The sequence below is a fragment of the Phalangium opilio genome, unplaced genomic scaffold, assembly GCF_054372755.1.
Source record: "Phalangium opilio isolate 3A_F unplaced genomic scaffold, DU_Popi_V2 ptg000048l_1, whole genome shotgun sequence".
In the NCBI taxonomy this organism is placed as follows: domain Eukaryota; kingdom Metazoa; phylum Arthropoda; class Arachnida; order Opiliones; family Phalangiidae; genus Phalangium; species Phalangium opilio.
Window position 1 is genome coordinate 3,733,766 of NW_028324170.1, and position 27,422 is coordinate 3,761,187.

Genomic DNA, 27,422 nt, shown 5'->3' on the forward strand with positions numbered 1-27,422 from the left:
AAGTAACACCCCCTTGGTCGTTAAGTCCCTGATGCCTGGGATTCCTAATGATTTTATCGCATGCAAATATACTGGGTGTAATGAATTTGGTTGGTATCGTGTACAACAAGTACAAGTATACGATAAAATTCTATTATCCAGTTTCACACGTGACTCGTGCACTTGACATTAAAATGTCACGTTTTCGTTTTTCTCATTTAACAATACGCCTTATAATTAAATGTATGTATTTCCTTAATAGGTTTTGTAAATTTTCTTTTTTTTTCATTTAGAACAATTTACATAGTTCTTATATAGTTTAAGAGAAATATGGAAATCACTAACCCTAATTCTTCATTAAATACACAGTGATACCATAAGCTTAATCCTATACTTCGCAATGCTAGAGACTTACAGCTCGAGCTAGTTAGAGAATTGATGGTTACACTCGGTTAATTTTGCAGTCCATCTAGTCCTATTTAGTCTGTACCAAGAAGTGATATCTAGTTTATTAGGGAGAAGGTATAAATTCGCCACATTTCCAGCTTTATCTCCAGTCCAAACGTAGGTCCGGAGTTAATCCCCGCCTCTAAATTACAACCAGCATCTCATTGGTTCTTGAAAACTCACGTCAGCGCGACGCGAATAAAGAAAATTACGTATTTTCCGACTGAGGAGAGGCGAAATAACCCGCCCCCCCCTTGTATTTTGAAAGGGGCACTATGGCGCGCGAATACTTAGGCATCTTATACCTTCTCCCTAGTAAACTAGATATCACTTCTTGTCTGTACTAACCAGACGTCGCTTTAAGAGAATCTATGGCGTTTCACCTACGTCGTCACTTCATGACAAGCTCCAGTTTGTAACCAGTGACAAACTTATGGAACATATCTTATGAACTTACGGTGTTACTGATATCAGCCATGTAGTTTAGTCCAATCTAATTTGATAACGAAATTAATTGCGATTGCGCAGAAAGAAAAAACAAACAAAACAAACCACTTTCTCAAATATATATATGCATAAATATACATATAAGATTTTGAAATATAGCCTTAAGTAACAGACAATCATTCAAAATCATTTTGTATATTTTAAATTTGACTTCATTCAATGAAAAGCATTGGAAAAAATATCGTAAGGAAATTGTCAAAATAAACTTGGTAAGCCGTTAACCGTAACCCGACGTGGTTATATTTCCGCTTCTAACTAAACATAAGGTAAGGTCAGGTCAGGGAAAAATATATAATAATTTAAAATTCTGAAATTTTGAAAAATTGAATTTCGGAAACGTCAAAATACTTGTCGAGCAGAAAATTCATCAAAACAACTGGATTTTTTTTTTTTTTTTTGGACTTTTCAATTTTTTTTATTTGGTTTCATACGTTTGGTGTCAAGAGCGAGTTCTATCTTAAGTTCAAAAATTATATTTGATACGTTCGACCTCCCGAAAGGCTAACTAACTAACCATGGGCTAACTATGACGTCTTTTGATTGATACCCAATAATTTTTGTATCAACTACTTTGAAAGAAATGTCAGCCTCCGTTTATTATATTTTTCTTTAAAAAAAAATTTGCTTTTGCATTTTGCTAAAAAGGAAGTTTTGAGACGTTAATTATTTCAAGGTCAAATAACAAATCGAAGGTAAATTTAATAATAGTGGAAAGAAAGTCGAGAAATTCACAATCCCATAATTTCCGTCGACACATTTGATTCATTCCATAAAATCTATAATTAAGAAGATGGAATTTAAGATTTAATGAGTTTTTATTTTAAATTATCGAACAAAATTTAATTAAAATTTTTAATTTAAATCTAATTGAATTTAGGTGTGGAAAATTGCACGAGATGGGGAAGATTAAGACTAGACTAAAATCTTTATCCTAAGATCGTTGTTTTCGCTTAAAAATCACGTACCAAAAATTTCCCGCCACATTTACTTGGCGCGTGCAATACATTTCCCGCGAAATTAAGTATTTCAAACGAATACTTTGTAGGTTCAAAAACGTAACCATATTTTTACGTCATCAATGTTGTTATTCTCTTCTAGAATTATTAATTCCCCCGAAATTTTTGTGGTGGCTTCGATGGGAAATCAATTTTGAGTAGAAAATGTAACTTTTACGAAATTTAGCCCGAGGGTCCACCGTTTTCCAAGACATAAATTAAGAGTTTAACGGATGACTCTAATTAATTAAATTAATGACGTCATTTAGTCTCTTACTCTTCTAATTTAAGGGTTTATAATTATAGCTTGTGCCCTTTGTGGCAAAATTTCACAGAACATTTTCGACTTTCACAAAAATAATCGATTATTTTTAATCTTAAACCACAATAAAAATAAAAATTTACAAAAATTCGGAAATGACCCACATATTTCTAAAAAAGAACAAATGAATTGCATTCATTATGAGTAACAATAAAGTCACTCATGAATCATTCACAATTCGCGTGCCATTTTTTAATTTATTTATATTTTTTATTTTCAAAATTTATGGAATCGTTGTTGATCGTTTTTTTGATGTTTTTTATTCTCCCTCTCAGGACCCCATAAAAATGACACGATAATTATCGATTTATATCGCAATCGAACATCCTTCCTAATCAAATATCCTATTACGTTTTTGACAGCTAACAATAGACGAAATATAATAACCCATGATTATCACGCCTTGAGCCACTTTCAACCGAAATTTCAAATCGCCCAATAATATATAGGCTCTTGTTCCGTCAAAATATTATTAAATACGACCACATGCGTAGGATTGAAAAATCATTCAAAAACCTCAATTTTATCTCGACATAGTTAATTATAAAATAATTTTTTAATTAGATTGAGACCTCAAAATATCGTTAAATAGTTTTTAATATATAATAAGTATATTTAAGATATAACGTAAATTATCAAACCAATGTGAAATTCCCTGACTTATATTCTTAAAAAAAATTATTATTTTTATGGCAATTTTTAAAAATTTCTGAATTTTTGGGAAATTTTAAAAAATTCCTGATTTTTATGACAATTTTTAAAAATTTCCTGAATATTTTGGCAATTTTAAAAATTCCTAATTTTTAAAAGAATCATTAAAAATTCACGATTTTTTATAATTTTTAAAAATTCCTCATTTTTATGACAAATTTTAAAAATCCCTGAATTATCCATAATATTTCACACACATTTTAAAATTCGAGGACTTTACCAGGCATTCCATGTAATGTGTAGTCTACATAAAAAGTAAACAAAGTTTGCTACGTAGTCTTCAATAACTTACATGTATACACAATAATTAACAAACCCATAAAGGCACGAATAATTAAATTTCCATATAGGGGTCCAGTACAGCCTTTGAAAAAAATTTATGCAAATTAATTCAAATTATATGATTAACACTCGAGAGGTTTATTTTAAGGAACGCGATAAAATAATTAAAAACCCGAACCTGATAATGGTGCAACAGAAAACGAATCTACGTCAATATGAAAATAAATACGGTATTATAATTATGTGGTTTTTTTTTTATTTTATTTCTTATTTTTTATTTTTTGGTTAACTCCTTAACTTAAAGGCTTAAGCTATTATAATATAAACCTGTGTTTCACCAAATTACTTTTCGGGAAATTCTTCCGTAGGTTGTATTAGATTTCAAGGTTTGTACGTCAAAGTTTCTTTGATTTTCCTGGTATGAAAATTTTTACAATCAAATCTATCTTAACACAATCATTAAGATAATACGAAAACACCGTGAAATAATATAAAAGGGTTATTTAGCCTAAAGGTTTTAAATGACTGTCGTGTTTTAAAGCTTATAAAAAAAAACTCTTTCAAATATCCTGATGATGAAAAGAAATTATTGACTAAAAAGAAGCAAATATCGTTAATGGGTCATTTCAAGGTTGCAACAATGCAAAACGAGTTTATGTTAATTTAGCGAGTGTCAAATTTGATTTTATACATTTATTTATTATTTCAATCTCCCTTTAAATTAAAGAGAAATGATGGATATTTTAAATATTTTGAAACTAAACCTAGTTTCCGTTAATTTTAATTAATTAAAAATTAACATCCAGTTGTGGAGGTGCCGGGGTTCGAACCCGGGGCCTTTCACATGCGAAGCGAACGCTCTACCACTGAGCTACACCCCCATCTGGTAACCTTCGCCCTTGAAACTTGCGTAATACCTTTGACCCATTCCGTTAAGCCTGACTATTTCAAAACTACACGTTAAGTTAAAAATAGCTCTAATTTAAATTAAATACAAAAGACGGTACGGTTTTCGTCTCTTAAATTATCGATTTAAAAGACGGGAAAATAACTTTTTTTCATACTGGGAATAGACGACTAATGGCACCCCGTGTTATTTCCCCATAGAGCTTAATACAGTCGAAGGCAAGTAGGTGTCATTACTCTATATACGCTGCGATCCAAGCGGTAATGAAACTAGAGATACTAGCGCCATCTATAACGTCAAGTGAGAACTATTTTAACTCGATTATAAGGTTATTTGATGATATTTAATAATTATATTTAATTTAAAATCCAATAAATATTAATCCATTAATAAAAATAATTTTTAATGAAAATCTTCACCTATTTAAAACTTTTAGTGAATTTCTATGTTAATTAATTTTATTTTTATTTAATTATAAACTAAATAATAGGGATTACTTTAAAAATTCTTACATAAAATTTGTTGTACAAAATTAAAAGCTCTATAGATAAAATTAAAAATTTCAATTACAACCAATATAAGGGTCCTTTAAAATATCCTAATTAAATATATTCAAATTTAATTACAGACTAGGTAGAGTGGCTGTAAATTTTATTATTGAAAGACGCGAAAAGCAAGTAAAATAATGCCTGGATATTGAAAAGGCGTCTAAATTCAAGATGGGTTGGGGACAAGAATGTTCACCTCCATCGTTACAAGACCTAAACATAATCCTATTCAAAATTAAGGGCAATATTGAACTATCTGTACTGGCAACGTCTTCATGTCAAGTTTAAAATTAAATTTTACAGAGGGGGTTTATAGCCCCTCGAAAACAAAGGTTTCCCAATTTTGTCTTGGGGATAGTAAACACGATTAAAGTTCTAATCAATAAGGTACCTAACTAATTACGCGCGTTCACTCTCAAGAAAACCCCCGGCTTAAGCCTATCTTAAGCCTAAGTCCTACCTTTCCTCTATACAATAGTTGAATTTCAATGGGGGTTTAATTTCAAGGGGTTCATGTACAATTTAAGGGGAAGGATAGTTCTCAATTTTCACTTATTATACGGAGGCGTATCTATTTTGAAAGTTTGCCATTTTGGAAACTGTCCAATCTCTCGGTAAATACCTGATTGAGACGGTGTTAGGATAAATACCGAATTTAATGAAGTCTTGTTAAGGTGTCTTCGTTAGGATATAAAATTAGGCCTAAATTATTGTCAAATTATTCGAATTCATTGTGTCCTAAGCCTAATTGTGTATTTAAGAAGGGGAATTTAATTATTATAAACAAAATATCTTAAAAAAAAACATACTTCCTTTTACTCTTCAATTAAATTTAAATATGTTTAATAATTTTCATGTTAAAACAATAATTATGGACTTTATAAGTATAAATTAAAAATATGTAATTTTAACCTTAAAAAAAACTAAGTCTAAATAAGAATAATATTCATTTATTTTAAATAAATTTAAAAAATTAATTAATTAGACATAAATTACTATCAAATCATTCGAAGGTATAGTGTCCTAAGACTAATTGTGTATTTAAGAAGGTGGAATTTTATTATTATAAATAAAATACTTCCTGTTATTCTTTAATTAAATTTAAAGATGTTTAATAATTTTCGTGTTGAAACAATTATTATGAACTTTATAAATTTTAATTTAAAAATATCTAATTTTGAATCTCAAATAAACTCAGTTTAATTAAGAATGATTGCGATTTGTTTTAAATAAATCTAAAAAACAATAAATAAATAAATGAATACTTATTTGTAAGAATCCACAGGGGATATTAATCCTACATTGTAGTATTTTTAGTATTTCATTCATAAAACTAGCGTAACACGTTGTTGAAAACGAGTGGGCGATTTATAGTAAGAAAATGGACCAATCAGAAACGAGAAGCTTTAGTTTTGTCTCGAGAAAACATAGTATACACAGCGCGTCAATGAAAAGGGCGCGTTAGGAACCTCGTTAAAGTCCTCGTGACTTTTCCCGCGTTTTCTCTATGGAGTCACGCGGCAAACGGTGTGCTACTATACAACGTCAGAATAACGTTAAGCCAATAAGAATAAAAGTAATATTTAAGTACTTTGAAATTTCAGAGTTTCCTTATTTTGAGAAAATTTTAAAAATTTAAATAAAAATTTACATAACCCTTTCCCAACAGAGAGCTCTTCTATTCAATTAAATATTCAGAGATTTTATCTGAGAGTACATTTCCGTTATTACCAACAACAATTCTGCTTATTAACTATCATAAAACCCATTTATATTTAATACAAGTATCAATCAATTTTAAAAATATTTTTGTAAAACACTCTAAATATTTAATATTCGAATGGAATTTTGTAATAAAGTTACAATTTGTATTATTTAATATATATCAAAAAATACGTAATATTTCTAGATTTTATTCTTTAGAAGTTTACCCCTGGTGGTGTGTTTCTCCCTGTACACCGGTGTATTGAGAGAACAACATTTCTACAGGGGCCATAGGATTAACATGGGGTTGTTACACCCTGAATGTTCGCTTCACCCACCAACAATGTATTTCCTGAATTTTTCGATTTCTAACCAAATAACTTTACAAAAAGATCAATAATTTTGATCCACCCAGCTGGACGTACGAGTAAACTTAAGGTCCTTGAAAGTTTTAGTAAATAAATCAATTAACTTTCTTGGAACTTGAAGTTATTATTAAACGTTCAACGAAAAGAGAGGTTATTTTTCTATTTTTATTTTTTGCCGAAAAATGTGTTTTTTTTCCTTTTATTTACAGATCTTTTTTATTTTGATCACCTAAGGATTCACTACGAGGGAAAAAAATGTCCTTTGGGGGATTTTGGGGCTTTCCGCAATCAACAACCGTCATAATCGCGGGGGAGGAAAGATTTGGTGACATTTTTCAAAGTAGGTCAGATGGTTGAAGGCCTATTTGATTGACCCCATATTTAACCAGTTATAACTTTCGTTCTATTATACTTAGAAGGGAATTAAAGGTACCATTTAAACGGTGATATTTAATAGAGTAACTGCACCGAGTATTATAAACGGCAGAGTTTAAATACCAGCCGAGCAAAAGTTTAAAGTTATTTTTTAAGGTTAAATTTGATGGAGGGTTTTTTTACCCTTATGTTTAACAGGTCATAACTTTCGATCTAATAAAGATAGAAAAATTATTTTGATACCATGAGAAAGCTGAGATACCATAGAGTAATCGCACCAAGTCTCATAAGTATCGGCGAATAAATACAATCCTGGCAGCTGATTGAAATCAAAACTCATTCAAGATTTCTAACATATTAATCAATTTTAAGAATCCATAACTGCTTTTCTAATAAACATAGAATAAATTTGAAACTACCACGAGAAACCTGAGATTCCACAGAATAATAGTACCGATTATCAGGAGTCCCGCTAACATATCTGTATTTTTTTTTCACCTTAACCATACCTTGAAGAAGAAATTCTATAGAAATGGAATTTCCTCTATAAGGTGTGAAAAGTGGTATGCTGGGTTTCGATTTATAGGCAGTCGCCATGCAGCGTCAACTTTAAGGTTTTAGTGTCGGTTAGGATTTTATCGACCGTAGAGGAGAGTCCTTAATACTCGTATAAAGTGACAATATTTTCCAGTTTCCCGGTCAAGCGGTGGTTTAAACAATTCTACCACCACAAATATCAAGGTCGGAATAAGACCAAGGCTTACGTAATGCCAAGGGCTTTTATCCCAACGGAAAACGTAAGCGCGTACCATGCGCGCGCGAAACCTGGTTTATTTTTATCAGCCTAAAAACCGAGGCCGAGGCTTAACGTTTCTTATCTTTAAAACGCGCTTCCCTTTAGTTCTCCTATCCTAAAACTCGCGAAATAAATTGTAGCCATTAAGTGGCTTTGAAGAAATACCGATATAAATAAAAAAGGAAAATTTATTTTTAAATGAAACCTAAAGAATTTCGCTAAACCTAAGCCTAACTGGTTTCATTTTGCTCCTCGAAAAATAAATTGCATCGCTTCTTGACTTTGAAGTAGAAATGTTTAAAATAAAGTCTTTATTTTGAACATTTACTTCGAGTCAAAGGTTTTATACATTGTATCTCGATGATTAGGCTTAGGTTTCAAAATAGCAAACGACATAATACAAAAAAAAAGCTAGGCTGAAGTAAAAAATTTATCATTTTAACTAAGCCTAATATGTTTCATTTTGGCATTCTGAAAGTAATTGATTCTTAACTTCAAGTTGATGTTTAAAATAAAGATTTTACACACAGTAAATTCGATGATTAGGGTTAGGCGACAAAATAGCAGACGACATAATACAAAAAAGCTACGCTGAAGTAAAAAATGTATCATTTTCGCTAAGCCTAATAAGTTTCATTTTGGCAATAGGAAAGTAATTGCTTCTTGATTTCAGATTGAAATGTAAATGTTTATAATAGATATCGTATTGTATTCGATGATTAGGCTTAGTATCATAATAGCGGACGAAATGATACTGATCTCCTACAAAAGAAAACGTCAGGGGAAAAAAAATATAGGTACATTTTGGTTGTAAAAGGAAGATGCCTGCAGGGGTTCGACTTTTCCATTAATCTTAACAAAGAATTCAATATGTTCTTCCATTTTCGATTCGAGTCTGTTTATAATAATCAAAAGATGGCTGCTGGAAATAAGCCTAGGCCTACTAGTGGGTTGTTTTGAATTTTTATCATCGTTACCTCCGCAAATATTAAATATTCTTTTGTATCGATATTATTTTGATAAAGAGTTGATGCAAGAACTGGAAATTGAACGCCTAACTTTATCGAAATTTAGACAAGGGAAAAAAACAAAACACAAAAAAAGTTTATATTGGAAATAAATTCGAAATACCTTTTCTTATCGTGACTCGACAAAAAAAAAAGAAAAAAAGAAAGAAAACAATAAAAACGTGGTTAAAGCGTTTGGCAATAGTATACTGTTTTTCAGGGAGCGGTAGACACTTCGTGGTTTAAAAGAAACTATGTTACCAATATAACCTATCTGGAGAAATATACAGCGTGGGTTAGATACAAGACAATAGCTTCTATATTGCTAGGGACCTAGGGTTACCACAAATTGAATTTACAAATTCAAATTCTTATAGGTGACTTTTTAACTATTTCTTGTGATTAACACCAGGTGAATAATTTTAGACCAAACAAAAACTAGTTGTCAATGTTTGTTAAGAATAATATTTGTTATAAACGACTAAGTCGAATTCCATGACCTTTTTGACCCCACTCCATGAGTTAACCATGCATTCCTGGTATCTAACATAATAAATACAATTGCAACAACTCTAGGTGCAAATTCAACCTCTTCATTTCTCAACTGGAAGAATGTACTGGCTTAAAATAGCAAACCCAAGTACTATATAGATAAAAAATACCAGTAAAACATCGTTGTAAATTGAAATAAAATAACATTGAAGGTTGACTGACTGTTCAATCGGTTTGAACTGGAGAGAGAGAGAGGAGAGAACAAAGGGGACAGAGATCGTTCAGGAAAACCCACAACTTGACTTGACAAATACTTATATATATATATATATATATATATATATATATATATATATATATATATATATATATATATATATATATATATATATATATATATATATATATATATATATATATATATATATATATATATATATATATATATATATATATATATATATATATATATATATATATATATATATATATATATATATATATATATATATATATATATATATATATATATATATATATATATATATATATATATATATATATATATATATATATATATATATATATATACCCTGTATCCCCGCTTTGGGGGCGCTTTGGTAACAGAGGATAATGTAAGCCTCCAGTTGGGGGGATGTCACTGAGGAAAGGGATAGAGGGGGCATGACGTAGCCATATAAAGAAGTGAAATTCCTCTATAATGAGAATATGGCATATCCCTATTAGATAAGGTTTAACGGTAAGTTACGTAACAACAATAAGTAGGAAATTTTCCACTCAATGAGATTAAAGTTAACCAAACTTCCGGAAATGACTTGATCCCAACAACAGACTGAGAAATAAGGATTATTTTTTAACTGGGCATATGGCCAGTAGAGCCCAAGCACTTTAATTAAATAAACTATATTTCCCACTTAAAATTGTTCATCTTACAACATTTTTAATTAATTAATTAAGTGGTTACAAGGCCTGTAGACGACCCCCCAAGCATTGAATTATTAAATTGTCCAAGCTAATTTTTAGAGTGCACATTTGTCCAGGGCCCCGGCTTATACCTCAGTATGGCCAACACCCCTTCCGTGACGTCATCTTGAAAGTAAACCTCATTCTTTCCCTGATTAATGACGTGACGGAACCAATCTAATCGCATTCTTCCGATTTGCATTGAAACCCTTAATAAAAGACAGACTATGTAATAGGTATAAACATCAAGAAGCTATGGTTTTATAACTATCATGCCCATCACGCCAACAAACCCTCATTTCTCAAGAACTTAAGTCTTACGGAGAAAGGGGAAACTTGGGCATATCATACTTATTGTTATTATCTTACTTATATTCTTAGGGTATGGCACGCGGATTGTCACTTCGATATCAAATTAATTATACGAGATATTCGAATGATGATACCCGGGTTAAACTGACGACCAGCTGAAGCGAAAATATTCCAATTATAAATTTAAAGGGCGAACAAATGAAGACCATTAAAATTAATTCCGGAAAAGAGGAGAGGACACCAGGAAACTTTGTGGTGCCGCTATAATACTTAACGGAAAAGCCCATCAGGGGCTAGAATGTTGAAAGAGCATATAAAATAATAATTATTATTTCAAACTGAAACAACGTATCCAACTATAATATTAAAAGAGAAAAGAGACACGACGTTTTCTATCGCGTTAAGCCACTCTGTGTAGTGCACCACCATTGGAAGAATCCGTCAGGTGGTTTAAGTCGTCCAATAAACGTTCTTGTACTCACGGATCACTTTGATTTTTAGAAGGTTGGTCAAAAATTAAAATAAACCGTTTTGCAAAAGAGGACTGGTGTTTAATCATCTTGTTGTCTTAAGACGAAACATCCCAATAACATTAGATATGGCTTGAAAACCATACGGACTGGTTGGTAACTTTGGAGCCCTATAACGTCTTTGTGTCCACATACCAGATATTCCATGACATTCTTTGATATAATCGCACAGTGCACCAATTTCAAACCCAGTGACTTTTCCAGGATCTGGACGGTAGCAAACCTGACAGGAATCCTTAAGCCTAAAACTCTTGATTCAGTCAACGTATTAAACAAGAATCATGTAGCCAATCAATATAATCTAATTGATTAGCGAAAGCTTTAGTTCAAATCGTGAGTGAAATAGCAAGCGAGGGAGTCTTTCCTACAACCATCAGAGCAACCTAACCCAACTGCAATTAACTCTTCAATTAAGACAATACCCTAGTTACTTTACTTAATTGACTTCCAGATGAAAGTACACAAACGCAATTCAAAATAGTCTAGTTTAATTTAACAAATGTCACGGAAATTGAGAATAGAGATTAAGTTGCAATAACAATTAGTACGCGATTGGTGTTTATACTCCCTTTAAAAAGGGACCCCGGGGGAGGAAGGGGGATTCCTGGTAAGAACGGCGTGAGATCTCAAGGTTGCCGTTAACGAGTTTTGAGTTTCTCTCGGCACACGTCTTGGAAGTCGGAATTTCACTCACCCGCTCTCTCTCTCTCTCTTCGAGCTCTTAATTGTATTGGTTGGTTTGGATTTTGATGAAAGACGTCAAGGACATCGTATCCATGACTTCGTTATATCGTTAACCTATCCGGTATGAACGGACAAACCATAGTTCCGGTGGTCACCAATCGGAAGTAGGAGTCTGTCTCTAAGATATCCGGAAGTTAAAAGATCCTAAGAATATTTCTTATCAAATGGGGAATACGAACAGGTCGAAGAAAATGTAACGTGTCAATTTACTAATTATGATATAGTCGACTCGAGTTCAAAGGTCAAAGTTCAATATATATTAAAGTGTTAATTAAGTGACTAACAGGGTTGGCAGAGATGTTTCATTTCAAGTTTTGCCGTTCACTTTAATCAGGGATAGATTTAATTTTAGAAGTAGGAATGGAGAACGGTTAGTATTTACTTCAGTCCGACCAGTATAGAACCCCTCCCTCCAACACGTAAAGAAAATTTTAAATTATCTTATTGGCTCACTTAAACTACGTTTTGATGACTTTGCTGACGGGGACGGCGAAAAATACGTTATTCCTTTTTATCCCTGTCGTTATGACCCGCCTCTTCTTTCATACCCCCCCCGTCCCGGAAAAGGGGGTATTGCTCTGTTCTTCATTCCTGCTTCTAAAATTACATCCATCCCTGCTTTAATTTCTATAAAAATCAGAAGGTTTTGGGCTTAAAAATAAACTTATAAATATGTTAAGGTCTTTTCAGACAATACAACTTTTGATTCAACAAGATGGGTCAAATAGTTGAGTCAGCAAAAATTGGTCAGTGAAAAATTTTTAATTTGGTGATTCAACTAGTTTACTCAACTCAAGTTGACTCGTCTGAAAAGGCCTTTACTCTAACAAAATTACTGGTAAGCAACATATTTCAAAGATTAATGGTTCTTAGTGAAGAATTATCTTCTTTCAGAAATTGCGAATGTCGCTCCTCATTAAAAATGTATGTTTTAGACCGAAATTTGAATAATCGACTTTATACTTAAAACAAGTTTGGTATAAAAGAGATTTGATATTGTAATTCCCAAAAGCAAACATTAGTTTTAAGCCTTCATCCTGTTATACCTAAAGCGCTGAAAGAAATTTTTTGTTAACTATGTAAACATAATCTTCTCGAGCTGTTAGACGCCACGAAATATTTTTTATTTTTTTTATTATTATTCTTTCAAAACAACTAGGGGCCAGATTTCAGCAAACTACTACATCTTAAACCGCCGTTTACTACTTAATTCCTTATAGTTTATAATACTATTAATAATTAAGAGATCCAAAACATACGTGCGGTTAATCTTCATTATGTATAATTTAAATTTATACCATGACGCTCAAGAACTACAGGGTGGAAACTTTCGCCTTTTACCAGCTTAAATACTTCTTCTATCACTAAAATAACGCCTGCATTATTTTACTGGTTAATTGGGAGAGCTAGATGTTGTTCGTAATAAGACCAGGTTAGTACGACATTTGAACAAAACGAAATTTTTAGAAACTTTATTTGCGGTTAGGCAGGTCCTTCTCGCTACAAAACTTTTCTCGAACTGGTTATATTTTACAGAATTTCAGAAACCTTTTTGAACATAAAAGAAAATAGGGGTTGAACCAACCCCCACGACTCGAGCATTTCACCGCACCTTCTGGGGGGTTTTCTCCGGGTTATCACAGAGCTCTTATCAATGAAAATGCTCGCGTCGAGAAGGGATTATTTTGGGTGGCCAAAAAAGAAGTAAATTATCCAAGTAACAAAATAAAAGTGAATTAATTCTAAATTTGACATAAAGTTCCAACATCCTCCCCACCATGTACAATATAATGTTATTGTGCATCAACACTATCGGGGCATCTATATCAAATTCAGAAATTAAGCAAACAAAACCAAAAAAAATTATTTCAATTCCAAAGGGGCCAAAAGGTTGACGGGTCTCTTTACAATGTTTCCATTTGTAAGTTTAATGTCACAAGATCTAATTTGTCCGTCTCTACCCTTGTAAACTTCTTGCACTCGCGCTAATTTCCACTTATGTCGAGGGGTGTCCGCGTCATTCAGAAGAACTACGTCGTCCTTCATGATTGGGTTGACAGATTCGCGGCTAGCTAATTTATGGGCGGATTGTAGCTCTAGGATGTACTCCTTTTTCCATCTATTCCAATATCTGGTCAAAACATTTTGTTGGTACGTTAGCCGTTGTCCAGCGCTCGCTCGATTTAATTGAGGTAGTTCCTCTGATATCCTCCCCGTAGGAAGCGCAGTAAATTTTTCTCCGATTAGGAAATGAGCGGGAGTCAATGGTGAAGGGTCATTTGGAGCAGAATAGGTATAGGTCAGAGGGCGCGAGTTGATGACTGCTTCGGCTTGAGCTATGACAGAATATAGCTCCTCATAAGAAAGAAATGCTTTTCCCATGATTTTTCTCATCGATACCTTGACGGATCTCACGAGGCGCTCCCAAAATCCTCCCCACCATGGGCCGCGCTCCACAATGTATTTCCATTCAATTCTCATTTTCCCGAAATACTCTTTTGCTTCGTCCGATCGGGTGCTTCTCCACAACGCGTTTAGCTCTTTTTCGGCACGTTTGAATGTCTTCGCGTTATCCGAATAAATTTTACGGGGAATTCCACGACGCGAAATAAAATTGGAGAAAGCCATAAGAAAGTAACGCGTTGTTAAAGTTGTAATCAACTCGAGATGGATCGCCCGAGTGGTGGCGCACGTAATTAAAGTTACGTAACATTTCTTTTTTCCCGATCCATCTTTTAAGAAAAGAGGTCCTGCAAAGTCTATACCGACTATTTCAAATGGTCTAGACGCTGTGATTCTATCCGTGGGAAGTGGCGCTGTTTTGGGAATGCTTGGTTTTGCGTTCCATTTCCGACAAAAGATACACCTGCTAACGCAATTCTTCGCTAATTGGCGACCTTTAAGAATCCAATAAGTGTCCCTAACTTGTACCAAGGTTGCGGGAGCTCCGCTGTGTTTAACTTGCTCATGCGCTCTTTGCATTTGCAGTTCCGAATATCGATGTTTATAAGGGAGTATTATTGGGTGCTTGGTTGCGTAACTAAATGATGACCTCTGTAATCGGCCTCCTAATCTCATTAGTCCGTTTTTGTCAAGTACAGGATCAACCTCGGCGATTTTGGAATTTCTTGAACGACCTGTCTTGGCTATTTCCTTCAATTCGCTGGAAAAGGACTCCCATTGTACCGTTTGATTCCAGTACAATTCTGCTTCTTCTAGTTCTCTAGCTGATAATGGTCCGGTTGCTTTGTCTTGCGGATTTCTTTTGTTGTAAAAGATTCTCTTTATCCACGCTGTGATTCGAATTACCTTCTCAAGGCTGCTATACTTGTTTAAAGCGAGGATGGCCTCTGGCTTCATATCTATTAGAGCGCTACGTAAACAGTTATTTGGGGTGTCCTCAGGTTCTATTGGTTCGTCAGCTATGACGTTTGCGACGAGATTGGGTTCGAGTTTCGGGAATTTGTCCTCTGCCAGTCGAAGCCATGGTGGTCCCTTCCACCATATATCCTTTGTCTTCAGTTCTTCTGAGGATAATCCTCGCGAAAGGTGGTCAGCTGGGTTGCTAGACCCCGGACAGTAATTCCAAGTATGAGGTTCAGTTTTCTCTTGAATCTCGCTTACTCTGTTTGCAACGAATTCTCTTTTATCGCGAGCGCTCCTCTTTATCCAGTGGTATGCCGTAGAGGAATCAGTCCAAAATACCATCTTGTTTGTCGAACTTTTGAAAATGTTGGCTAATCTTGTCCCTAGTCTCGCTCCAATAAGACACGCCAGTAGTTCCAACTTAGGGATAGTCATTTTCTTTATGGGAGCAACCCTTGCTCTAGCTGTTATGAATGATGTTTGTACTTCTCCGACATTGGTATGGAATCTGTAGTACGCTACTGCTCCGTAGGCGGCTTTACTTGAATCACAAAATATGTGTATTACACCCTGTCGTTTGTCATTTTCTGTCGATCCAAAGTAGTCTCTTTCTATGCGGATATCCGCTAAGGTTGGAATTTGGGAAATCCATTCTGTCCAGCTTTTCTCTAATTCTTCGGGTAATGCATCATCCCAATCTTTTCCACTTAGCCATAAGCTTTGGAGGAGAATTTTTACTGTTATAGTAAACGGTGTGAGAAATCCCAGTGGATCGAATATCCGTGCTGCCATCTTAAGAACGCTTCTTTTCGTCATGGGTAGGGAATTCGCTACCTGTTCTAGATCTTCTGTTTTAAACGAAAACTGGTCACTTTCAGGATTCCAAGCCAAACCCAAAACCTTGTTAACAGGTGACGGAAATACCGTTTCTTGGGAGGATTCTCCAATTTCTTGTAATTGTTTTCTTACAAAAGGTGAGCTTGATTGGAACTTGCGAAGCGTCATGTTCGCTTCCGCCATCACTTCTTTAGCTTGATTGACCAGTTTCATGGCGGAAAATTCGTCTTCAGCTCCCGACGTCAGGTCGTCGACAAACATATCTCCGATTAATTTTTGACAAGTCTCGGGATAAATGTCCATGTACTTCTTAACATGGTATCTTATCGTCGCAGCCAAAAGATAGGGGCTACTTGTCACCCCAAACAATACTCGGGTAAATCTCCATTCTTCTATCTCGATCGGTTTTACTGAGATAGGCTGCTTAATCCAAAGAAATCTGACGAAATCTCTTTCGTCAGGATTGATTGCAATTTGAAGAAACGCTTGCTGGATGTCAGCGGTGACGGCTATTTTATGCTTCCGAAAGTTGATTAAAACGTCGTAAAGGTCGGGGTTGATGTTCGGCCCAGCCTCTAGGCAGTCGTTTAAAGACGACCCGTTTTTGGTTTTCGCTGAACCATCGAAAACTATTCTGACTTTCGTTGTTGTCTTGTCTTCCCGGATAACCGGGTGATGGGGCAAATAAAAGGCTTCATTAACTTCCCGCTCTTGCGTCACCTTTTCTATTATTCCCTTCTGAGCGTAGTCTCTGATGATGTCATCATATTCCTTGAATAGTTTCTCGTCCGATTCTAACCGTCGAAGTAATGAAGATAGTCTTCTAACCGACATGGAGTAATTGTTAGGTAAATTCTCTCTGTTCTCCTTCCAAGGGAGAGCTACTTCGTAGCGACCATCGACGGTGGCTATCCGTTCTTCAAAGGTTTTCTCAACTTCCGTCTTTCTATTTTCTTCAAGTTGGCTTTCTTTGGCTTCATTAATACCTATTGACTCTAGGTCCCAAAACTTCCTTAAATCGTCTCCAATGGTCTCAATTTCTTGGGTTGTCACCTTGTTTACCGTTATGGCGGCGCATTGTACTGCGAGGTGTGAACCTGGCTGGGACGAGGGCCCTTGAATTAGCCACCCAAAAATACTTTTTTGAGCTACTAAAGCTCCTTCTAGGCGGATAGTATCTGTCAGACTAACGGCGTTCCAATAGTAGTCCGCGCCCAGTAGAACTCCAAGTTCCAACTTGGTATTCGGCTCGTCCGTTGAGGGGCTGTCTCCCAAAACTAGTCCTAATTGCTCAATGTGTCTTCTAATTTCGCCATTAGGAGATTCTAATTGGATGCCGTTAATCTCTGGTATTTCCAAGGCCTTAACCGTTAAACTCTGATTATCGTGAACGCTTCGCAGTGTCACTTTAACTCTCTTGCAAGATATAATTGTGGGATTCTCTTGCATAAATGCGTGGACTAATATGTTTTCTTCGCCGTCCATTTCAAGGCCTAATTGTTGGGAAAGATCCCTTCTGATAAATGTTCTTTGACTTCCGTTGTCAAGTAAACATCGCAATGTCATGCTACCTTCAGTCCCTTTAATTTGAACGCGAGTTGTTTGTATATAAACCGTATTGGAGGGAGTCGTTGGGGCTAGGTTTATGGAAACTCCATTTTTTTCTTGGGTGTGGGGCACTCCCTCGTTGTTCTCGGTCTTTTCTTCACCCCCTTCCTTTCTTTCCCCCTTCCAACATAGTACGGTCAAGTGACGCTTTTCGCAAATTTCGCATACGGGCTTGGCTCTACAATCCCTCGCGTAGTGGGATGATTTTAGGCAGATATAACAGAGTCCCTTGGTTTGAATGATTTCCCTCTTTTTGGTTGCCCCCACGCAATAACAGCTCTCAGCCTTGTGGTTCGATCTTCTACAGAAAATACACCTTTGTTGTGCATTTGTAAATCTCTCGGTTGCAACGTTGAAATTCGCGGCTGACGACTGCGGGGGTCCCTTCCCCCTCGCATTATATTGTGAAAAGCGGAATTTTCCGTGCGATGTTTGCTCGCTCTTCGCGGTATCGCTGCCTTCGCTAGTGCTTCTCGAGTATACGCTCGCTCTTTCTCTTGTTAAGACTTCCGTTCCCACAAAGGTTAAAAGCTCCTCAACATTCCAACTTCTGTCATCTTCCCTTTTTCTACTAAATTCCAAGGTTATCTCCATTGGCAGTTTTTTCAGTATGACCGGGCAAAGGATCGTTCCATAGGAGTTAAAATCCTCACCCAAAGATTTAAGAGCTCCTACTTCAACTTCGCAGGAGTCATAAAATTTCCTTAATCCAACGATGTCGTTGGCCTTTGTTACAGGACTTAGTTCGAAAATATTAGCCATGTGAATGCTAACAATGTTGTCATCCCTTCCAAAACGATTCTTTAATAGGGTCTTTGCTTTTTCGTAATTGGCATCGAGTAAGGGTAAATTTTTGATGGAGCTTAAGGCTGTGCCTTTAACGTATTGTTTCAAATATACTAATTTCTCTGCTGGTCGCATTTGTGGGGCGTCGTCAATACAAATTTTAAATCTTGACCAAAAGTCGGTCCATTCGGAAGTTTCTCCGGAAAAAGTCATAGGCTCCAGTTGGGGTACCCTTATAGATAACTGCTGGGGTGGCGCCATTGGTACTGTGGCTGTCGCCGCGTTCAGTGCAACAGTGGGGGCCGTCCCTACATTTGTTGCTGATCCTTGGTTTAGTCCATTTATGGCTCTTTCTACTCTTCTTTTAGCCTTTAATATCTTCACGCGATATTCGTCGTACTTTATCATATCAGCATCTAGCTGAGCTGGGGTAGCTCCCACTTGCGCGAATTCAATATTTAATCTTTCTAAAACATTTTGCTTACTGTCCAAGTCCACCACGAAATCTTCCAAATCCTCGATATCAAACTGAGTTTGGTTTACGAGGTAGTCCTCTATTTGATTAGTTAGCATCGTAGTTAAACGTCTCATTGTTGTTTTCTGCTGATTCAAAGCATCAGCAGCCGCGTTCGGCTGTCCGGTTACCGCCGAGTCTGGCATTGTTTTTCGTAATCGTACCTTTAGGGTAGGTCCCGAATGTTCTTACACTTAACGTCCTTTAGGGTAAGTCCCGTTGTTTTACACTTAACGTCCTTTAGGGTAAGTCCCGAACGTACTTTATCGAGTGAATTGTTCCGACTTCGTAAACTTTAGGGAAGGTCCCGACTCTTCTATAACTGTCGCGTTAGGAAAGTTCCTGGCGTCCTTTAGGGTAAGTCCCGACTAATTTTGTTCAATTTGCGCGCACTAATTGGTCCCGGGTTTCGGCACCACTAAAATAACGCCTGCATTATTTTACTGGTTAATTGGGAGAGCTAGATGTTGTTCGTAATAAGACCAGGTTAGTACGACATTTGAACAAAACGAAATTTTTAGAAACTTTATTTGCGGTTAGGCAGGTCCTTCTCGCTACAAAACTTTTCTCGAACTGGTTATATTTTACAGAATTTCAGAAACCTTTTTGAACATAAAAGAAAATAGGGGTTGAACCAACCCCCACGACTCGAGCATTTCACCGCACCTTCTGGGGGGTTTTCTCCGGGTTATCACAGAGCTCTTATCAATGAAAATGCTCGCGTCGAGAAGGGATTATTTTGGGTGGCCAAAAAAGAAGTAAATTATCCAAGTAACAAAATAAAAGTGAATTAATTCTAAATTTGACATAAAGTTCCAACATCTATCAACATACACGGATACTTTGAAGGTGTAGAGAAATTCAATAAGTAACACCATAAGTTTATAAGATATGTACCATAAGTTTATAAGATATGTACCATAAGTTTATAAGATATGTACCATAAGTTTATAAGATATGTACCATAAGTTTATAAGATATGTACCATAAGTTTATAAGATATGTACCATAAGTTTATAAGATATGTACCATAAGTTTATAAGATACAACACGTTATCCCAGCATAACACAAAAGACACGGAAGTACCTATAGCCTTGTCGTCTTGTATTAAGGTTTCCACCTCGTACGTGGTCGTGGAAATTAATTAATAATGTAGATATTAAGTGGTATTCCTAATCGTAATTTCCTTAGAGTGCTAAGGCGGTTTCTTGGTTAATATTTCAAATATTTAATCAATCTTATTACGTCTGAGTTCTAAACCTTACAATTAATACGCGGACGATGTAAGTGAAAGCCCTGCCTTGACATAATCAAGGCCCTGTTCAAACCCAATTTGCTTTACAAAGGAAGCTGAAGCTTGCTTCGAATTCATTTTACGAACTCTTAAAGTTTAGGTACGCAATAAGAAAGATACATCTTTTTTTTTCAATCCGACTCCATCTTTAAAAATGGCTACCATTCTGAAATTAAACCTACACCTAACTTAATGACTAAAGTTGATCTTATATTTTGTGTACTTATACTCAATATTCCATAGATTAGAGGGACTTTTTGAATTTTGGAAATCTTACTTTAAAATAAATAATAAAAATTCCAAAGAATATAAACATAATATTAAAATTAAAGCACGTACTATATATGTTGTATAATAAAGATTAGTCAAGGCTTAGCTAAATCTTTCAACCATCTGTCAGACTCAGAAAAAGGGGAAGATTTTTAGGGAGTGGGCCAATTTTAATTAATCTTATGAAGGAAACTTCTAGGGCCTAGTCAGTCAAGGGAGTTGTTAAAACTCAAGGAGGAGGCGCTGTGTGAATCTTCGAGCTCAATTGTTATTTTTAAGGCAGCTGTCTTTTAGCCTAGAACATTATTTGTCATAAACAGAAGGCGTAAAAGGGATGTCGTTATTTTAATTTTAAAATTAATACTGACATTTTGTTTGTCCTATAACAGATTAAAAACTAAAATAATAATAATAAAAAACATTAAAATAACAAATTTCCTTCCACCAACGTCATTCAGTCAGTATCTTCTTAAGTTATAAACTATTTATATAACATACATTTAAAAAACTTAAATCTATTCAAAACTTTACAATTTAAACGAACTCTATTCCGAATAAAGTTAAGAATAATTTACAGTGACAAAAAAGTCTCTTTTTAAAAGGAAAGCGTTCAACTATTCATCTTTCGATAATAAGTCTCGCGTTGGCAGACGCTAGAGGCATGATTCTGGAAGACGTATGAGGGGGGGGGGAGAAAAATAAAATTACGTGTCAAGAGCGCGTGCGCGGAAGATGCTGAAATCGCGCGCGCCCCCGTTATATACCTAGGCAGTTATCACAGCGGTAAAGAGGACTAAGAGCGCGGGAAATATCACGAGTGAGGTTTAAGGGGTTCAACGTTGAAGACGCTCGTGGGGTCCCGCGCGCGCCCGCGCTTTTTATATAGATATTTATATATATTATATTATAAATTTGGCAACTGTCGAAAATACAATACGGATTTTTAACACAATCATTCTTCGAAACGCCTAAAAAAGGTAAGATACTAATATTTTTAAATTGCGTTTATTTTTAATATTTTAATGGTGTATTTCGATGAGAAATTACAAAAAATTGAAGTAGTATGTTATATATTATAATAGCAATTTTGTTAAACTCGTTTATTATATATACAGGGTGTTTCTGATAAGTTTGGCATAAATTAAAGGGGATGTTATTTGATAAATAAATTTTGAGTCGAAAATGTATTGTAACTTCTATCATCATTTTGACAGCCCTAAGGGACACTATTTTCGAGTTAAGATTGGATTAAGTATTTTGTGGATGACCCCCTTAAATTTAATAAAGAAACTGATTTAGACAATTATTTCTAATTTCATTAAGGGGTCATCCCTAAAACACTCTTAAAATTATAACTCTAAAACAACGGCAATTTAAGGCAGCAAAATGATCCGATAGTAGTTACATTTTTGACTGAAAATCGTTCGTCCAAAGAACATCCAGCTGAATTTATCAGAAACACCCTGTATATATTTATACAAATCTAAATATTAACGACAGAGTGAATTTGAAACTAAGCTAGTGTTATTACATAATTATTTCTTCGTGAATTTAAGCTTAATTCACAGCGTATAAGATCTGATCGCGGGGATTACGTTCTCGCGAAAGAGAAACCAAAAAAAAAAACCCCAAAATAATTCCTTTTAAATTAGAATTTTAATTAAAGATAAAAAGAGTACAGTTCGAACTCGTTCAAGCGAAATAATCCGAGGAGCTAATCACACCCTCCCTGTACTGTACATATCGATTATGGGTTAAATGCAACAACAATAGAGGGTAGTATTTTAAAAGTTGTAGCTGGTAACTTGATCCCAAATTGAATCTAACCTAACCAAGGATAAATTAAACTTAACCTAACCAAAACCTAAAATAGCACACCATAAATGCAATAAGGGGGTCAGGTTATACCGTCTTATAATGCTTTTTAAGATTATAACCAACTCCTTTAGTATAATTTCCCATTACATCGAGTGACTAGCTCCTCGAATTAAAGAAACAAAAAAAAAATCGGTAAAAGTAAATTATTCAGAGAAAAAAAATACACCAGAAAGAAGTGAAATCCGATTAAAAACCAAAAAGAAAACGTAATTCAAATTTATATAATAATCAAGTTGAAATAAGTATTATCGTAATATTCAACAGGATTAAAAAGACGGTATTCTTGTGTCATATTATTACTTAAGTCTTTGACAGACAACCTTAAAAACGTCTCTTTATTTTGTCTCTTCGTTAAAATGAGTTTATTTTAAATTTTTCTATTTTTATTTCAATCTCATTTTGAAAGGAAAAGGTCAGCAAACATAACGTTAAAACCTTAAAAGAAGGGCTTTTTCTAAAAATAAAAGGGTAAATATTAAAAAAATATACATATAAATGATCTCTAATTTAAAAATAGTTACCATTTAATTGATTTTAAAAACATTGACTAGTGACTACTGCCTCCCAAAGTTTAGCCAGAACCGCAAGGGATTGGTTCAACCAATCCCACAGTGGTAAGGGGTTCTGGCTAGCAGACGCCTGTAAACATGGCGAGGCAGTAGTCCTGGTTTTTTAATACTAATTAAATGCTAATTATTTTGTAATAACAGGGATAGATTTAATTTTAGAAGTAGGAATGGAGAACAGAGTAATGTGGCCCCCCCCCTTCCACGGGACGGGGGGGTATGAAAGAAGGGGCGGGTCATAACGACAGAGGTAAAAAGGAATAACGTATTTTTCGCCGTCCTCGTGAGCTACGTCATCAAAACGTACTTTAAGTGTGCCAATGAGATAATTTAAAATTTTCTTTACGTGTTGAAGGGAGGGGATCTATACTGGGCTATGAGTCGGACTGAAGTAAATGCTAACCGTTCTCCATTCCTACTTCTAAAATTAAATATATCCCTGGTAATAAAAGATCATCTTTATTTATTTTATTTTTAATATTTTCCATTTTATGTTAAGAAAAAGAGCTTTATTTAAGGTATGATGTGCAGAACCGTGATCAATATTATCCTTTAAAAAGGGTGACTCTTTAACATGTTATAAAATGAATGACACGAAATATTTCCCTTGGTGTGAAAAAGTTTAAATTACTTTGGAATTTAGCGGCAATTGCGAGGCTTTAGCAAGCGTTCGATCACAGCGAAAAGTTCGTCTCGCTTTAAATGAAGTACTTCTCTTTGAACCCAGATTAGATTAATTTTCTTCCCTTCTTTCAGGCTATACACCTTGCTTTTGGGGGGTTCTCTAGTAATTTAATTAAAACAACCCAGTACCCAGGTTTTCTGGGGGGCCACATAGCAGCCTCTATCTGGGAACTATTTAATTTCCTTAATGGATCCTACGTCCAAAAATGCAACAGTGATGCTACATGACCCATGGAAGGTTTTTAAGTTGACGCGGATGACTACACAAACGTTAAATCGTTTAAGAAAAATATTGGATATTTAAATAGGTTTTTATCATATTTTAATAATTATTTAAAATAAAGAGAGTGAACTTTAAAAGATGATGGAATATTAATACCAAATTTATTCCAGAAAAATTTAAGATCTCGTCGAGGGGTTCGTTGCTAATTAGCTTTATATTATACCTGCCAGCTCCCACTTCTACCCGTTTAAGAGTACTTACACTTCTGCTATATAAAGATTCAATATTGTTCTTAGATTGAAGATTATTGAATTGGATGACATGCATGAGTATTTCCTTTGTTTAAACCGATTACTAACTGAAAGTGACTGACCCCTCGAAAAAATTAAATATGCATTAGGTTAAAAAATAAAAGAAAAAATTATCTATTGGTCCTAATTAGTAATTCTATTATTACTACTTTTATCCTTAATATCCGAATTTTGACATTCATTTTTAGCGTATAAGAATCATGATAATAATAAGTATGAAATACGTTAATGAAGGTACATTTCGACAAACAACTCAACTTGTTAAAAAATTTTGTCGCCAATCAAAACTATAGCTTTCGTATAAAGTTGCGAACAAACCGTGCCGTGGAGGGTGAGTTGCAGAGCCAATATTAAATAAACACCCATCAGAGTTGCCCAAAACTAGCATTGTTTTAAGGACAAAAACCCAGTCATGGAAAGAAAACAAAAATGCCATCATTTCTTTCAGAAATTTAGTGTTACTTATTTTTATTACGTTACTTACGCTCTTATTTTACCCTTAATAACCAACTTTTTGACGTTCGGGTTTTTTTTTTATGAAAAAGGAGAGCATTGACGTTATCTATGGCCTACTTTTTCCCTTTTATGGGTGTTAGTAGAAGGGGATAATAGAAGAAGGATGACACTCCTGTATCCTCTTAATACTTTAGTTATGTAACATGCTTCTTCCTTACCTCATGCCTGTACCTTTTTGTTTGCTTTCCCGCTCATCAAACTACAGATGGACATCGCACCGTGCTAGGGTGAATTCTATAACTGTTTGGTATTTACTAAATCCTCAGCAATCAACCCACAAACCTTGATTGTCTTGACGTGGGACAAAAATCCATAATCGCATGCGCCTTGGAAAACAAATAGCTAAGCGCTAATATTTATTTATTTAATAAGGCTCGAGGGTTAAGGTCGTGAAGCCACCAGGGCTTGGGTACAACCCCCCTCCATGGAAACAATACAATAGAGAAATGATGAGGGAACTATTTATCGTGTATGTGATTCGGTTTAGTAACCTTGAACACTCCAAATGTAAAATGATGTTGGGAAGAATTAAGGTACAATTACCCCGCACTTTCTGCTGTACACTTCTCTCGAAGACAAGTATATTATATACTTCCGATGTTAGATATTGATGTGTAATGGCGCTTGCTTCGGTTAGGATGGTATTAAAGAGTTTTTAATTAATTACAAGAGCCCTTTTTTTAATTGGAATTTAGCTAGCGGAAAATTATCGTCGACTTATCGGGTATAACGAACGGCAAGTCCTTGACTCATTCCGCTTTAGAACTTTATGGGCTAATATTATGAGGTGTCAAAGATATCCTATGTCCCTTTTTTTATAGAGTTGACAGGTTCCGGAGACCCCAATTATTATTAAGGGTCGCCTTCTTAAGACTTTACCATATTTTATTATTAATTTATTACGTAAGTTAACAAATTCTCGGGTGATTGCGGTTGTCTGTCTAAAAGATTAACCGTATTTTGAACGCTTTATTTTTGTTTAATGAAAGATAACCATGCAGGATGTGACAGCTTACTTTAGTTGTCATCTGAAGGATGCGACGTACTAAATACTTGGACCTAAATTAATCAAAGCTTGAGTAATTAACGGGTTTAAAATAATTCACTCTTTAACTTTGGGACGTCAGAACTCTGGCATATTTTCAAGTTAAGGGAAATGCTTTGTAGGTGTCGTGGATGAAATTGTCCTCTTTCAAATGGTACCAAAACAATTTCCCTACATCCGTTAGAACTTGAGTAATTGAAGTTTTAAAATAAATACATTTTTTAACTTTGAAACGTCAGAACTCTGGCATATTTAACAAAGTTAAGAGAAATGCATTGTAGATATCATAGATGAAATTATCCTCTTTCAAATGGTACCGAAAACTTTCACATATATCCACCGCGCAACCAGAACTCGAGGAATTAAACTTTTAAACAAACTTAAAATTTTTATATCCCCCTTTCCCAAATCCCAAGGTCGTACAGGACTCATATAACAAGATATATGGAATTAGGTCTACAGTACGTTTCAAACTGACCTACTATCCAACGATACCTAAATACACATTTAAAATTAAGTAAACAAACCGAGGTCAAGAAAATAATTTCCAAAATGTAGACCCTAAGGGGGTGATAGTAGGGGAAATAGAATTTAATCCTAAATATTTACAAAGAAAAAAGCAATCCCCGGGTAACTTAGACCGTTATGAGAGGTCTAAAAACATTTTGAGAAACGCACTCAATCCTCCTTATTTGAAGAGAGAGAGAGAGAGAAGCTTACCAACAGAATCTAGAGAGTCGGGTCTCAAGATGAGAGAGACCTTGTAAGACACCCACTCCAAGAACCGAATCATCTTCAGACGGAGTGTGGAGATAAGATGAGCAAAGGCAGGATATCTCCTTTCCATCTTACCCTAGATCCCAGCGAAAAATACAGCTTACAATAAGTTTTTGATAAGTCTGCCATAAATTAAGGGGTTATTTGTTCTTTGGGTGTGCACGATTTTGAGTCGAAAATGTAACTTCTATGCAATTTTTTGCGCATATACAGACCTTGACTTCTATCTCCATTTTGACTGCCCTATGGGGCACTGTTTTCGAGTTATAATTTTAAGAGTGTTTTAGGGATGACCCCTTATATTTTATTAAGAAACAGAGCTATCTCAGAAGCCTTAGTGTGACGTCACCCATGCCATTTGCCCATAGAACCAAAGTGTCACCAAACATGGCCGCCCACTTAAAAAGCTAAGCGCGTGACGTTTTACCTTGGCACTGACGTCACAACTAAGATAGCTCTGCTCTACTGAAAGACAATGATTTCCAATTTAATTAAGGGGCCATCCGTAAAATATTCTGTGCAATCTTAACTCGAAAAACGTAGCCATTTAGGGCAATAAAAATGGAGATAGAAGTTACATTTTCCATTCAAAATCGTGCACCTAAAGAACATCCTTGTTAATTTATGGCAGACTTATCATAAATACCCTGTATATATATAAGGTGAAAACACTCCGTATGGGAAAAAATCAAACCAATTTGTGACACGACCCGAAAAAAAAGTAAAAAAAAAAAAA

The 27,422-nt window shown here is 34.9% G+C and overlaps 3 protein-coding genes and 1 non-coding gene across 5 annotated transcripts in view; 1 reads left to right on the top strand and 3 right to left on the bottom strand.

The window, feature by feature from the left end:
• Positions 1-27,422, top strand: part of LOC149673770 (uncharacterized) — an 82,754-nt gene that overhangs the window by 37,007 nt on the left and 18,325 nt on the right. The window lies entirely within an intron of this gene.
• LOC149673772 (lysosome membrane protein 2-like) overlaps positions 1-27,422 on the bottom strand; it is a 132,497-nt gene that overhangs the window by 21,792 nt on the left and 83,283 nt on the right. The gene's annotated exons all lie outside the window — the stretch shown is intronic.
• Positions 4,053-4,124, bottom strand: TRNAA-CGC (transfer RNA alanine (anticodon CGC)). The gene has a single exon. It is a non-coding gene; the product is annotated as a tRNA-Ala (tRNA).
• On the bottom strand, positions 13,874-19,267 carry LOC149673774 (uncharacterized). Its single transcript, XM_089840026.1, has one exon. The coding sequence runs from the start codon at positions 19,265-19,267 to the stop codon at positions 13,874-13,876; it is 5,394 nt and encodes a 1,797-aa protein (XP_089696152.1).